The sequence below is a fragment of the Zootoca vivipara genome, chromosome 11, assembly GCF_963506605.1.
Source record: "Zootoca vivipara chromosome 11, rZooViv1.1, whole genome shotgun sequence".
NCBI lineage: Eukaryota > Metazoa > Chordata > Lepidosauria > Squamata > Lacertidae > Zootoca > Zootoca vivipara.
In genome coordinates, this window is record NC_083286.1 from 26,632,516 (window position 1) to 26,646,333 (window position 13,818).

General features: G+C 40.3%; 1 protein-coding gene across 2 annotated transcripts in view; it reads right to left on the reverse strand.

Annotated features, from left to right (window-relative positions):
* The window catches only part of LOC118076897 (uncharacterized), a 55,883-nt gene that overhangs the window by 41,860 nt on the left and 205 nt on the right, over positions 1-13,818 (reverse strand). The window contains exons 1-3 of one of the 2 annotated variants that reach the window (XM_060280178.1): positions 4,035-4,150; positions 1,698-1,835; positions 247-296 (exon numbers count right to left, since the gene is read on the reverse strand). In XM_060280178.1, coding sequence (XP_060136161.1) covers positions 247-296; positions 1,698-1,823 — 176 coding nt within the window. In that variant the 5' untranslated portion in view covers positions 1,824-1,835; positions 4,035-4,150. Of the gene's footprint in view, positions 1-246; positions 297-1,697; positions 1,836-4,034; positions 4,151-13,818 lie in introns of those variants that run through there. The other variant, XM_035100069.2, reaches the window with a different exon arrangement.

Genomic DNA, 13,818 nt, shown 5'->3' on the forward strand with positions numbered 1-13,818 from the left:
CTTTTGTCCTCAAACACATGCTGGCAAAGAAATGAGCAGCTATATAAATCATAGATTGGGGAGATTCAAACCGATTTCTAACATTATGGGCTCACACAAGAACTGAATAACTAATTTTCCTTCTATAAATTTCTCAGTATTCTCTGCCATAATTTTGTCATCCTTAGCTTTCAATACACGTCCTCACAGATAAAACAAAAGCTGTTTTCATAAATCCAGGGCTTTGTTATCAATTTCTTTCAGTACCTTAAATCTTCTAATTCATACTTTAATCTTAGATTTTCCTCTTGCAGTTTCTAATAAAAAATAAAAAATACTATGGTTAAATATACTATTAGGACTTGTAAATAGTGTTTTTAAGTTATACAAACAGTAGTTTATATTCACTTTTATATAAACATTAGTCACGTATAAATAGAAAAATTTTACACCCAAAAAAAGATTTCAACTAGTTGTAAACTAAGATTTCAAAGCTATATGAATGTAATCATGACTGCATCACATATAATTATTATCACAAGCATGTGTTAACAGTTTATAAAGACCCTTATTTCATCCCAAAGGGAAATATTTATATAAAAGAAGTTTAAACTTAATCAACGTCATGTATTCCAACTTCCCCTCATGCAACAAGAATTGCTGTCTCCTCCCTGCGCCCATACAAATCTGTCCCAGAGGAAGAACACAGGAAGAAGGGAATTCCCACTGCAGTGCAGAAATCCATTCTGCTTGCACAATACTGGTACCATTACATTTCATCCAATAGGAAGAAATAAAAGATGGTGAAATATGGTGAAATAAAAAATAACATCATAAAGCACTATCTAAAAAGATTTGTTGAAGACTTCAGTGTTACTTTAATGTCAATGATAGTTCCAAATAAAGCAGATACAAATCTGGGTTCTCAGAGAACAATCCATGTATTAAGTTCTTGCGGGGAGAAGACTTGGAAAAGAAGTATAATTAAGTGTTGCCCTAATCCTAATAATTTATAACATCTGCACTCATATCTCCTTGCATGCACACCAAATATATCTGCAATTCCATAATATTATGGTTGACACCTAATCTGCAAAGCAGACCTGTTGAAATAAATGGATTTAAGTAACCATTCATTTCAATTGGTCTAATCTGATTACTCCTTAGTAGGATCTCACCCTATGTTTTAATTACCCAGCTGAAACGCAACTCATCTGAAAATACTGTTGTTGTTGTTTAGTCATTTAGTCGTGTCCGACTCTTTGTGACCCCATGGAACAGAGCACACCAGGCACTCCTGTCTTCCACTGCCTCCCACAGTTTGGTCAGACTCATGTTGGTAGCTTCGAGAACACTGTCCAACCATCTCGTCCTCTGTCGTCCCCTTCTCTTTGTGCCCTCCCTCTTTCCCAACATCAGGGTCTTTTCCAGGGAGTCTTCTCTTCTCATGAGGTGGCCAAATTATTGGAGCCTCAGCTTCACGATCTGTCCTTCCAGTAAGCACTCAGGGCTGATTTCCTTCAGAATGGATAGGTTTGATCTTCTTGCAATCCATGGGAATCTCAAGAATCTCCTCCAGCACCATAATTCAAAAGCATCAATTCTTTGGCAAGTCTTCAGTCTTCTTTATGGTGAAATACTACTTTGCTAAAATATCAAGTCCTGTTGTTGTTTTTATGCAAACAACTGTATACGAATACAACCTTCTTCTTTTTTACCTTTTGCTCACTCCTGTTCATAAAAGGAGTGTGAAGTTCATTGTTCTGTTTATCCCCTCTCAACAGTGAATTATCTTGACATGCTGAACCCTCAGACGTGAGGCTGCCTGCAGGGAGCTTGGGCATGGGCCTTCCAACCTTTAAAATAAACACAGCCACATTTTAATGGTTTTTTTAAAAAAAAAACCTAGACTTCACAAACACAGACATCAACAAAAGTAGGCAACATTAGACAAAACTGTGTAAGGAGCACTTTCAAGCAATTGCACTCCTAAAATTAATAATGGTTTTCTTTAAAATGACTTACGTCTCCATTTCTTTTTGCTACAATTCTTGAAAAATATGTAGAGTCAACCTTAATATGCAGTTGCATAATATAAGTTTTAAAATGCAGGCTAGTTATTCTGTTTGTATGTAATAATCTTCTGCTTAGATCAGTGAAAGAATCCTGATAAATGTTTATCTCAAACAATGACTGAGCCATACTTAGCTCTGTGCTGCAGCGATGAAAGATTACCAACTACAATGAGCAGGGCTGGATTAACCATTGTGCTAAATAACTTTACTAATGAGCCCCACCAGCATAAATGTATCACGGTTTCTTCAATATGAAGAATATTATACTCATCCCATCCTTGCACTGAGTTCTTTTGTTAACATCATTCTACAATTTACTAAGCAGACAAGCCGTAGCCACATCCCCAGTGATAGGAAAACTGAGAATAATGAGAATAATCTCTTCTAACAAGATCACAAAAAAAGGATTGAGAAAGCCTATGGATGCATTCATCTATTACAGATTAACAAAGTATTATTTAATTCTCCTTTTATGTCCCTAAAGTAGTGGTTTTGAAACTGGATTCCTCAAAAACATAGAAGGCTCCTCAATCAGAAGATGGATAATTGCTATTTATTTATTTATTTATTTATTTTAAGGTATCCTAGGATGCTTTTCTGGAGAATGCCCTTCCAAAATGGTTTAAAAATGTAATAAACAACATGAAGGAAAAAGTGACACAGCAAAAGATAAAAAGAAAACACCCAATTACCTCAGAAAATCCAATAAAACATAATTAGAAAATAGCCACAATCACTTATTATTACCTACAAAGAGAGAAAGATTACAACCAATTAACCATCATTCATTGAAGGCCTGTTGGAAAATATAGGTCTTTAAGCTTTCCAGAATCCCTGAAAAATGAAAGCTAGTCACAGGTCTGATACAAGGAAGTTCTAAAGCCGTGGGGTCACCTCGGAAAAGGCCCTCTTCCTTGTGGCCTCCAGCCTCACTGGCCTAGGGGATGGACTCACCAGGAGGGGGTCCCAATGCAGATCTCACCATGCAAACAGGATGGTACACATGCAGGAAGTCCAACAAACAGCTTGAACCCAATATTTAGGGCCTTAAATGTTACTCTACTCTAAACTGGCTGTGGAAATGAACCAGAAACCATTGGAGCCGATACACCAGGGCTGTGGCAGATGTACTCTGGACCAGCTGAGGTTTCCAAACTAGCTTTAAAGGTAGCCCCACATGCAATGCATTACAGTGGTCTAATCTGGACGTGACTAGATCACGGAGTACTGGGGCTATGGCACATCTCTCTGGACCTGCTGTAGAGCATTTCTCTAAAGTCATTTACCTATTATCTACATGGTTAGGTTCAAGATGCTGGTCTTGGTGTATAAAGGCCTATACAGCTTGGGAACAGGATACCTCTAAGTGTGTCTCACCGCTATTTACCCATTCAACCACTGCACTCTGCAAGTAATGGCCTCATGTTCAACACAATATAGGAATCAGGCCTTTAGCATCTATCTGTTGGAATCTCCTCTCCTTAAATACTAGACAAGTGTTATTGTCTAGTATTATTTTTTTTGTGCCTACAAAAGCCCTTTTTCTTCCAACACAACTTTTAAGTTGAGAGCTTTCTCAGTCTCCATCTGTATTGGTATTGTTTTTAAGAAACTTTTGTTGTTTTATTATTGCTTGTTGTTTGCCACCCTGAGCTCCTTGTTGGATAGAAATTTATTTTATTTATTTATTTATGTGTTTGTTTGCTTGTTTATTAGATTTCTATACCACCCTTCACCATAAGGTCTCAAGACGGTTCACAGAATAAAATACAGGATAAAAACAAGTTAATTCAACAAATAAACCAATGTTATTTACAATATTCATATCCCTTTCTGATGACAATTGGTCTTCAAGATGAAGAACAATAAATGAAAACTGACACATAACAATATGATAATAAATTTATATTAAAAAGCAGTAGCAATTTATAAAGGCTCGTGGGGAGAGCAGGGGAGAGCTCGGAATAAAGCATCTGAGACCTTAAGCTGCTTGTATGACTGTTCCAGCTGCCGGTCTTCAAAGTTGGTACCAGCTGTTTCAGTCTCTGAGAGAACAGGGCATCTCCTTATACAGGCAACTAAAGAGTCTGAAGCTCCTGGCTCTTCCTAGTTACAGGGAGGTTAAAGAGAGGGATGAAAGTGTTTACTTCTCAGGGCAGAATAATCAGGAAAGATTCAAATCTTCACTAGCAAGTTAACCAGCTTAGGGAGGCTTAATTCAAATTCTGAGAACTGGAGTCTGAGGAACAGTTATTATCCTTGTAAAGAAATAATAATAATAATAATAATAATAATAATAATAATAATAATAATTTATTATTTATACCCCGCCCATCTGGCCGGGTTCCCCCAGCCACTCTGGGCGGCTTCCAACAAAACACTAAAATACAGAAATGCATCAAACATTAAAAGCTTCCCTAAACAGGGCTGCCTTGAGATGCCTTCTAAAGGTCTGGTAATTGTTGTTCTCTTTGACCTGTACTGGGAGGGCATTCCACAGGGTGGGTGCCACTACCGAGAAGGCCCTCTGCCTGGTTCCCTGTAACTTGGCTTCTCGTAGAAGGCCCTCGGAGCTGGACCTCAGTGTCCGGGCAGAACGATGGGGGTGGAGACGCTCATTCAGGTATACCGGACCGAGGCCGTTTAGGGCTTTAAAGGTCAACACCAACACTTTGAATTGTGCTCGGAAACGTACTGGGAGCCAATGTAGGTCTTTCAGGACTGGTGTTATGTGGTCTCGGCGGCCGCTCCCAGTCACCAGTCTAGCTGCCGCATTCTGGATTAGTTGTAGTTTCCGGGTCACCTTCAAAGGTAGCCCCATGTAGAGCGCATTGCAGTAGTCCAAGCGAGAGATAACTAGAGCATGCACCACTCTGGAGAGACAGTCAGTGGGCAGGTAGGGACTCAGCCTGCGTACCAGATGGAGCTGATAAACAGCTGCTCTGGACACAGAGTTGACCTGTGCCTCCATGGACAGCTGTGAGTCTAAAATGACTCCCAGGCTGCGCACCTGGTCTTTCAGGGGCACAGTTACCCCATTCAGGACCAGGGAGTCCTCCACACCCACCCGCCTCCTGTCCCCCACAAACAGTACTTCTGTCTTGTCAGGATTCAATCTCAATCTGTTAGCCGCCATCCATCCTCCAACCGCCTCCAGACACTCACACAGGACCTTCACCGCCCTCACTGGTTCTGATTTAAAAGAGAGGTAGAGCTGGGTATCATCAGCATACTGATGGACACCCAGCCCAAACCCCCTGATGATCTCTCCCAGCGGCTGCATATAGATGTTAAAAAGCATGGGGGAGAGGACAGAACCCTGAGGCACCCCACAAGTGAGAGCCCAGGGGTCTGAACACTCATCCCCCACCACCACTTTCTGAACACGGCCCAGGAGGAAGGAGTGGAACCACTGCATGACAGTGCCTCCAGCTCCCAAGCCCTCTAGACGGTCCAGAAGGATGTTATGGTCAATGGTGTCAAAAGCAGCTGAGAGATCCAGCAGAACAAGGAAACAGCTCTCACCTTTGTCCCTAGCCCGCCGGAGATCATCGACCAGTGCGACCAAGGCAGTTTCAGTCCCATGATGAGGCCTGAATCCTGACTGGAAGGGATCCAAATGGTCCGCTTCTTCCAGGCGTGCCTGGAGTTGTTCAGCAACCACTCGCTTAATCACCTTGCCCAAGAATGGAAGATTTGACACTGGGCGATAGTTGGCCATATTGGCCGGATCTAACGATGGTTTTTTAAGAAGCGGTTTAATAACCACCTCTTTCAGCGGGTCTGGGAAGGCTCCCTCATGGAGAGAAGCATTTACCAACCCGCAAAGCCCATCGCCCAGCCCTTCCCGGCTAGCTTTTATAAAGAAAGAACAAAGCATACAATATTGTTCAGATGTAGAGACACTTTAGCAAGTAGCACAAACCAATCATGACATTTGCACAGTGATCTAAGACATGAGAATTTAAAGATCAAGACAACAGAAGATTACAAACTTGAACAAATACAGAAAATAATTCAGATTGCCTAGTGACAAGCCTTGCAAGACTCTTGACCAACAGTTACATTTCATTTTATTTTGCTCGTTATGAGAATGTCTCCATTTTATAAGGGCACATATTCATTTCCACAAGCTATGTTGGTAGTTTTTCACCGAGGCCTGCATCTATTGTACATTTATGGTAGTGAACACAAATGCCATTGATCTCAGTAGGAAGGCTTGCAGGCATGACACATTCAGTGTCAAACGAAGGTCTCTAATTAGTGAATAGTTCCGGTCTGACAGAAAAGGCCTTAACCTTCCGCAGGGAATAATGAGCTAGGCAATGTCTGAAGCACCCAAGTAAGCTTCTGTGAACAAGAATGGCACTGAGAACTGCTTTAAATGTGCTAAAATGACAGACATCAGTGACCGAACAGTGAACCGTACACTTGGCAATGAACAGGAAAGTGCCTGCTATAGGAAGGGGTGCTGGTCTTTGTTTTTTCTCTTGTGCATCTGAACTCAGGACTAAATCTGATAGACCACATTACTTGGTAGACTTATTTAAAACAAAACTGGGAGATTTGTGGAATACAGATATTGTCTGAAATCTTTGTCCTTTTAACAGTATTCATAATATGAAAGCATGTGGCAACTTCCCTGAACATCATAACAAGCTCATTTTTAAAGAACATTTATAAAAAGCTCATTAGCAAAGACAAGACTTTAATAAAAGGGTAGCACCAGAAACAGTTTGAATGGCGAGTTATTAACATTGTGACTAAACAAGAGGTAGAAGCTTGAACATGATTCTAACTGCCCAATATGTCATTAGCCAAATACTGTACAGTACATCAAAACATTTAAGAATCTCCACACATATTATTAAGAGCTGAACAACATGTGGAAGGAAGAAAATTTTTTAATAAGGAATAAATCATTCTATCTGCCACAATGCTTTGTGTCATATAAGTACAATTCAAAGAAAGATACCCTTTGGTGGCGCAGTGGGTCAGCATGTCCAGATGTTAATCAGAAGGTTGGTAATTCAAGCCCACCCAGGGACAACTGTGGGCAGGATTCCTGCATTGCAGGGGTTGGACTAGATGGATTCCTTCCAACTCTACAACTATACAAGGTACCATACGCCAACACTATCCAAACCTGCAAAGTATAGCCCAACATTCAGGGTGTGTTCTAATTAGCTTCAGATTGTGGTTTGCCCAGAGTGAAACAAATGATGGTCTCAATTTCAAATGTAAAAGTAAGCCAAGGATGATGGTCTGATGCTCCACTCACTAGTAGAGAGAAGTGAAGGGAGAGCAACCTGCACATTCATGGTAAGCTAGCAACCTTCACTTACCATGACATGTGACTGCAGCCAAAACCAGTTCACTTTGGGTGTCAAAGAGAAGCAGCCTCAGAACCGGGCCTACCACTGCTGGCATAAAGAAAAGGAGAACATGTTGTCTCTGCAGTCAATGCAGTAACACAAAATTGCAGCGGCAACATAATTCATCAGCGGTTTCCCTCTCCAGCTGTGAAATGTGATTATACCTATCTCAATTTTTTTATTAACTGGAGCTGGCTGTAGCTAAGGCGGGTTGTATTCCAAAACATCTAGAGGGAACCATCTTGGCAAAGGCTGTTCTAGACAATACACAAGTAACTGTGGTTCCTAATTGCAAAGCCCTTACTGCTAAGCAGAAATTTTTTTATTATAGGACCTTAAAACACAGAGGGTCAAATAATGCAATATGTACACTTCTTGCCTTGTTTAAACCATACGGAAAAGTTACAAGAATACATAAATTTGTGTATAATATACTGTATCACATGAAAAATAATCTGCATGATTTCTCACACATAGGCTTAATCTGTGCTGTTTCTTGCCCTGTCATGTTCACATCCAGGAGGTGAAGCCAGTGGCACACCCAGCAACAGGACCAGGACAAGCAGCTTGGCCCCAATCCCGGGTAACTGAGTGAAGGGGGCTTAGAGGACACCATCTTTATGATGGTGTCTGAACATGGATAAACAAACTATTTTTTGAAGCAACACACTTTCAGACCTGGGGTCACTAATAAAATCTAGCTTCTCGTTCCAGGTTTTGCTTTGTTTTTTGAAAGCAGCATAGCATTACAGCATTTCACATATTTCAGTCATTAACAATGTATTTAATATATTTTCTCTATCTGCATACAGAAGTCAGACAGGATTTCTTAGGTTATGCTTTTCTCATCCTTCAGTACAACTTTCAAGAGTGAAGTACTGCCCTCTAGAGGAATATTTTGCAAGGGAAAATTGTGTAACCTTCTCAGCTCCTTTCTTTTTACTGTTCACAGGCAATTCCAAAATACTTTACAGCAGGGGTTCCCAAACTAAGGCCCGGGGGCCGGATGCGGCCCAATCGCCTTCTAAATCCAGCCCACGGACAGTCCAGGAATCAGCATGTTTTTACATGAGTAGAATGTGTCCTTTTATTTAAAATGCATCTCTGGATTATTTCTGGGGCATAGGAATTTGTTCATACAGTATTTTTCTTTTAAATATAGTCTGGCCGCCCACAAGGTCTGAGGGCAGTGGACCGCCCCCCTGCTGAAAAAGTTTGCTGACCCCTGCTTTACAGTTTATTTACTTATTTTTAAATATACTTCTTAATATAATAAAATTTCTGAGAAGTTTAAAATAAAAGTGTAACAACAAAAACGCAAACAACATACAATAAGTTTTATGTTTTACAGTGGTTTTATAATTTGATGGAAGCCACCCAGAGTGGCTGGAGCAAGCTAGTCAGACGGGTGTGGTACAAAAATTAATTAGTAGTAGTAGTAACCTAAGAATCTTACCAATTTCTCCAAGGAAGCAGAAGATTGGTTTGACAGATTTAATAATCATTTATATATTTGCCCCATAAGACCTCTAGATTCTATCACTTATCATCAATTCAAAGAGGTATTAAGAGTTTAATTTGCCATAATTTCCAATCAATGACAAAAGCACATGCCCAAATTATAAATACTGGAATACTGACAATCAAGTCACCTCTTCAAAAATATATCAAATGGTATGCAATACTTTTTATCACTAATGGAAGAAATCCAGAGTAGAGAGAGAGGCAGTTTACTGTAATTTTTCTAGACATGTAATCTATTAATTATATCAGCATATTTTTGTTCATGGTTCAGGAAATTTTCCTACTACAATTTTTGCCATCTGGTATCACATTGGTTGGCTAAGGGTTTTCTGACATGTTGACAAACCATCTGACTTTGATAACGCAGTATATTTCCTGTACAAATAAGGTATTTGTGCGCTGGAAAAGTTACACAAAAGTTAATTACCAATTCACCTATGAAATGAGTTTTAAGCCACTCGCACAGAGACTGCAGGTGCGCGGCACCTTATTTTTTTGTTTTTTTTAAGTCTCATGTGAGGCAAAGCAGTGTAGCAGCCCTCTGGCAGTGATTGCGCCACAGGTTCAATGCCTTCTGGCAGGCCACATGAGACATCAGCACAGAAATGTTATTCAGTGGCCTGAGTCCAAGATGTTTAAATGTGCCCTTACTTGCTGAACTGTGGATATATCTATTCACAGTACTTTAATAAAATAAATTCATTACCTTGCATATTTAGATCTTTATTGACAGCTGTACACTAATGATTGAAATGCTTATTCTCAGTAAGCTAAATGAAAAGATAACTATACTATGAATAACATTTGCCTAGGTTCACAGAACCAGATTGTCAAATACTCAAGTTTTAGTGTGATTAAATATCAAGCTGACTAAATATTTCTAAACCAGTAGAAACTGATTTATATCAGTTATGGATGCCACTTTCAATAACAAGGTTCTAAATCACCTTTGGTGTTCATGCCAAGTTTTGCAGCTTACATAAGTCTAGGCTACAGTCCTTGGCATCTGTATCCATTCAACTCAGAAAAAATGGCACCGTTCCACTGGAGCCCAGCAACTTGCTATACTTACAGCTTTGCATCTTCTTATAAATTCTTACTATTTGGTAAGTCAACAGAACCCTAATTATGGAACAATTAATCTATCTTGTCTTCTCACAACTAATTCTCATATACATTTAATACTAACTATGCATTTTAAACTATGCATTGTTTTTCCTCTGTATTTCATGGGTAGCCCAGGATGTAGTTCCTGGCCCAACCTGTGTAAAGACTGATACCTAATTTTTTAACAAAAAACTGTCATTCTACTGTAGACTGGTGGTGCATCAAGCTCAGCCTTCTCAGCCATCCAAATCATAGGAGAATCATAGAATTGTAGAGTTGGAAGGGGTCCTAAGGATCATCTAGTCCAGCCCCCTGCACTGCGGCTGTCCCTTACGGGATCAAACTTGCAACCTTGGTGTTATTAGCACCATGCTCCAATCAATACAGTGGTACCTCGGGTTAAGAACTTAATTCGTTCTGGACATCCGTTCTTAACCTGGAACTGTTCTTAACCTGAGGTACCAGCTAATGGGGCCTGCTGCTGCCGCTGCGCAATTTCTGTCCTCATCCTGAAGCAAAGTTCTTAACCCGAGGTACTACCGTATTTCTGGGTTAGCGGAGTCTGTAACCTGAAGCGTCTATAACCCGAGGTACCACTGTAAACATAAAAGATGAGTCTACTGGATCAAGCCAATGGCTCACCTAGTTCAGGATCCTGTTCTCACAGTGGCCAACCAGATGCCTGTGTGAAGCTTGGAAGCTGGACATGAACACAACAGCATTCTGCCCATTTACAATTTCCAGCAACTGGCATTTAGAGGCAGAATGGCAGTGGAGGTAGAACATAGCCATAGTAACTAGTAGCTTGTCCTCCATGAATTAGTGCGATCCTCTTTTACAGCCATCAAAGATTGTGGTCATTACTTCCTCCTGCGTTAGTGAGTTCCACAGTTTAACTATAGAGGGAACTCCTGATTTAGGCATGTTTGAATGATGTGCAACTACACTGAACCCAGAGGTAGCCCCAAAACATCATAAAGATGTCATGAAAAGGGATATAACAGGGCGGAGCAGGCATACATGCTCTGCTGACATACACGGGGCTCCTAAGTAGAACCCCCGTGAAAAACAAGGATTGCCTTATACTGTATGAAGAAGTACTTTACAGTGGTACCTCGGTTTACGAACTTAATCTGTTCTGGAGGTCCACTCTTAAACTGAGGTGTGTGCTTTCCCTACTGAGGCCTCCCGTCGCTGGTGTTCAGCTTCTGTTCATCTTCTGGGGCAAAGTTCACTAACTGGAACAACTACTTCCAGTTTTGCAAAGTTTGTTGTCCGAATCGTTCATTAACCGAGGTACCACTGTATTTTATCTCCAGCTTGGCCTTTTTTGAACCTTTCCCGATAGCTACAATATCGAGGTGCGGTAACCAGAATTGTACATATTATTTCAAATGTGGTCACAGCATAGATTTGTATAGTCACATTATGATACTGACAGTTTTTTCCCCCATTTTTGTTTTTACAAGAATAGAAAACAGTACGGTAAAGTGTATCTTGTCTGTTATTTGAATCATGCCATTCTTTTAAATAGATTCCAAAGTGTGTTTCAATGTTATATTTTTCTGAATTAAGGTTATGTACACAATTCATGTTACTGCCCGACACCTGCAAGTTATATTTAACACAAAAACCTATTTTGAGATTTTATTAAACAACAAGGTAGAAGTAGTTCTCATTTCAATGCTAGAAAATACAAAAAAAATTGGCTCGATGTATCAGACAGCTGAGCCAGAAAAAACAGCTTGAAGCTGACCTACTATAGCACCAGAAAATACATTTACACTGTGCCCAAAACCACTGAATTGATCAAACTACTTTCTATATTTCACCAATCAAATAGAAACTGCATTGCCAAATATACCTTCAACAGTATTTTAAAATAGGAATTATGAATGCAAGCCTCAGTTCTTTATTAATGCATTTTATTTCTCTCTTTTTTTATTAAAAGAGCTTTATCCCACTCTTCAATATTTCTCTTTCCAAAATGAGGGGCTAAAATGCTGGACTTGAATACAAATCACCCTCAGCCACAAAGCTCACTGGATGACCCTGAACCAATCAAGTCATATTATCCTAACCTAGGACAATGATGCAACTAGAATTGTAATGCAGCCTCACCATAGATTTGGTGTGGCTGCATTTGGAATGGTGTGTACAATCTAGTAACATCACCTCAGAAAGTATATTGTGAAGTTGGAAAAGGTTCAGAAAACGGCAACCAAAACAATTCATATTCTATCCCCTGCATCTCCAGGTAAAACTGGGAAAGACTCCTGGCTGAAACCCTGCCAAGCTAGAAGAACAATGGTCTGAGTCAGTATAAGGCTGCTATCTATGTTCTTAAAAGTGTATGCTCTACCACTGAAGGATGGCCCTTGAGAAGCAACACTAAGCAATTTTAGTATTGCCAGTGGAACCACAAACCTGCTCTCCCTTTCCATTTTTTGTGATCAGAAAGCAGGAGTATCAACTGAGAAATATGGGCATTAAGATACACAGTTCAAACAGAATGCAGACTAGTGCAACCTTGCATTGCTGGTGTGACAGAAGCATCTTTGAACAGCAGCCACATTCTACCTTCTGCTATTTAATAATTTTCTCCTACGTAGCACAAAAGCGCTCAGGATGCACAACCCCAGGCCACTGGGTCTATTCTCTGGAAGGAACTACAGCTGTGCCAAGCAAACCAGTTGAAGTTGATACCCTCTTTTTGTTTATTTTTTAGCTTGAATGAAGCACTCCTATCATTTGCACTTGCTGCCCTATTTTCAACTTATATAGTTAGTAAGTCCCATTGAACTTAAAATGACTTATTTCTGGCACAGCAAGTTTAACTCTACACTGGAAGCCAGCAGGGAGTATCTCTAGGAATTAAAAGTGAGTTAACTTTCTAAACTGGGTTTTCACTTTTATTCTAGTGAAAATATTATATCAATACACACACCAGTTCTAGAACAACTCAGATTTATTTGTCATGTTCGTTTGGCTCACCTCCTAGCCTTAATGCTTAACAATGAACAACGGCCATAATTTGAGTGTGTGCTGGGTGCTACGTGTCATTTCCAGGGAGAGCTAACTTTTTCATTAAAAAATATATATTTACTGAAATTTTCTCAAACAAGTAGGCCTAATACATAACAAACAAAACATACATAGCAAATCTGGACTATGAACTTTGTTGGGGGTCCGGGGGGAGGGGAGGAAGCAACCAGAGGACACAAATAGATAAGATGCAAAGACAGAAGACCAAAGGAAGTAATTTATAATTTTTTAAGCTAAAGGGGCCAAGGGGGCCTCCCTTCCTATTGAGTTTAGAACTCCATTCATACCGGACTTGCTTCAGAAATTCAAGAAAACCCGCCAGAGAGAATGCTTCTCTTCACATGCTGTTTGGCACCACAGAGCTGAGGGAAGGCACCCCCTGATCTCTGCCATTGGCCAGGAAACCTAGGGCCCCAGGGAGACTGCATTCACTGTCGGGGGAAAAGGTCGGGATATAGAAAGATAATAATGATGCTAATTCCCTGCATCCGAGGAAGAACCTGACAGAAAAGAGGGAGTCCTATCTAACCCTGTCTGTTGCCAGTAAAGGTGCAGCTTGCTTTCCTTTTCCCTTTTATATCGTGCTTATTAGATTGTGAGCCCATGCGCAGGGGTTGTACTGCCTCTTGACACGTATCCATCGTTCAGACGGGCGGGCCCTCTGAAGGATGGCGGGTAAAATCACAGCTTTTGTGTCACTTTAAGCTACGCAG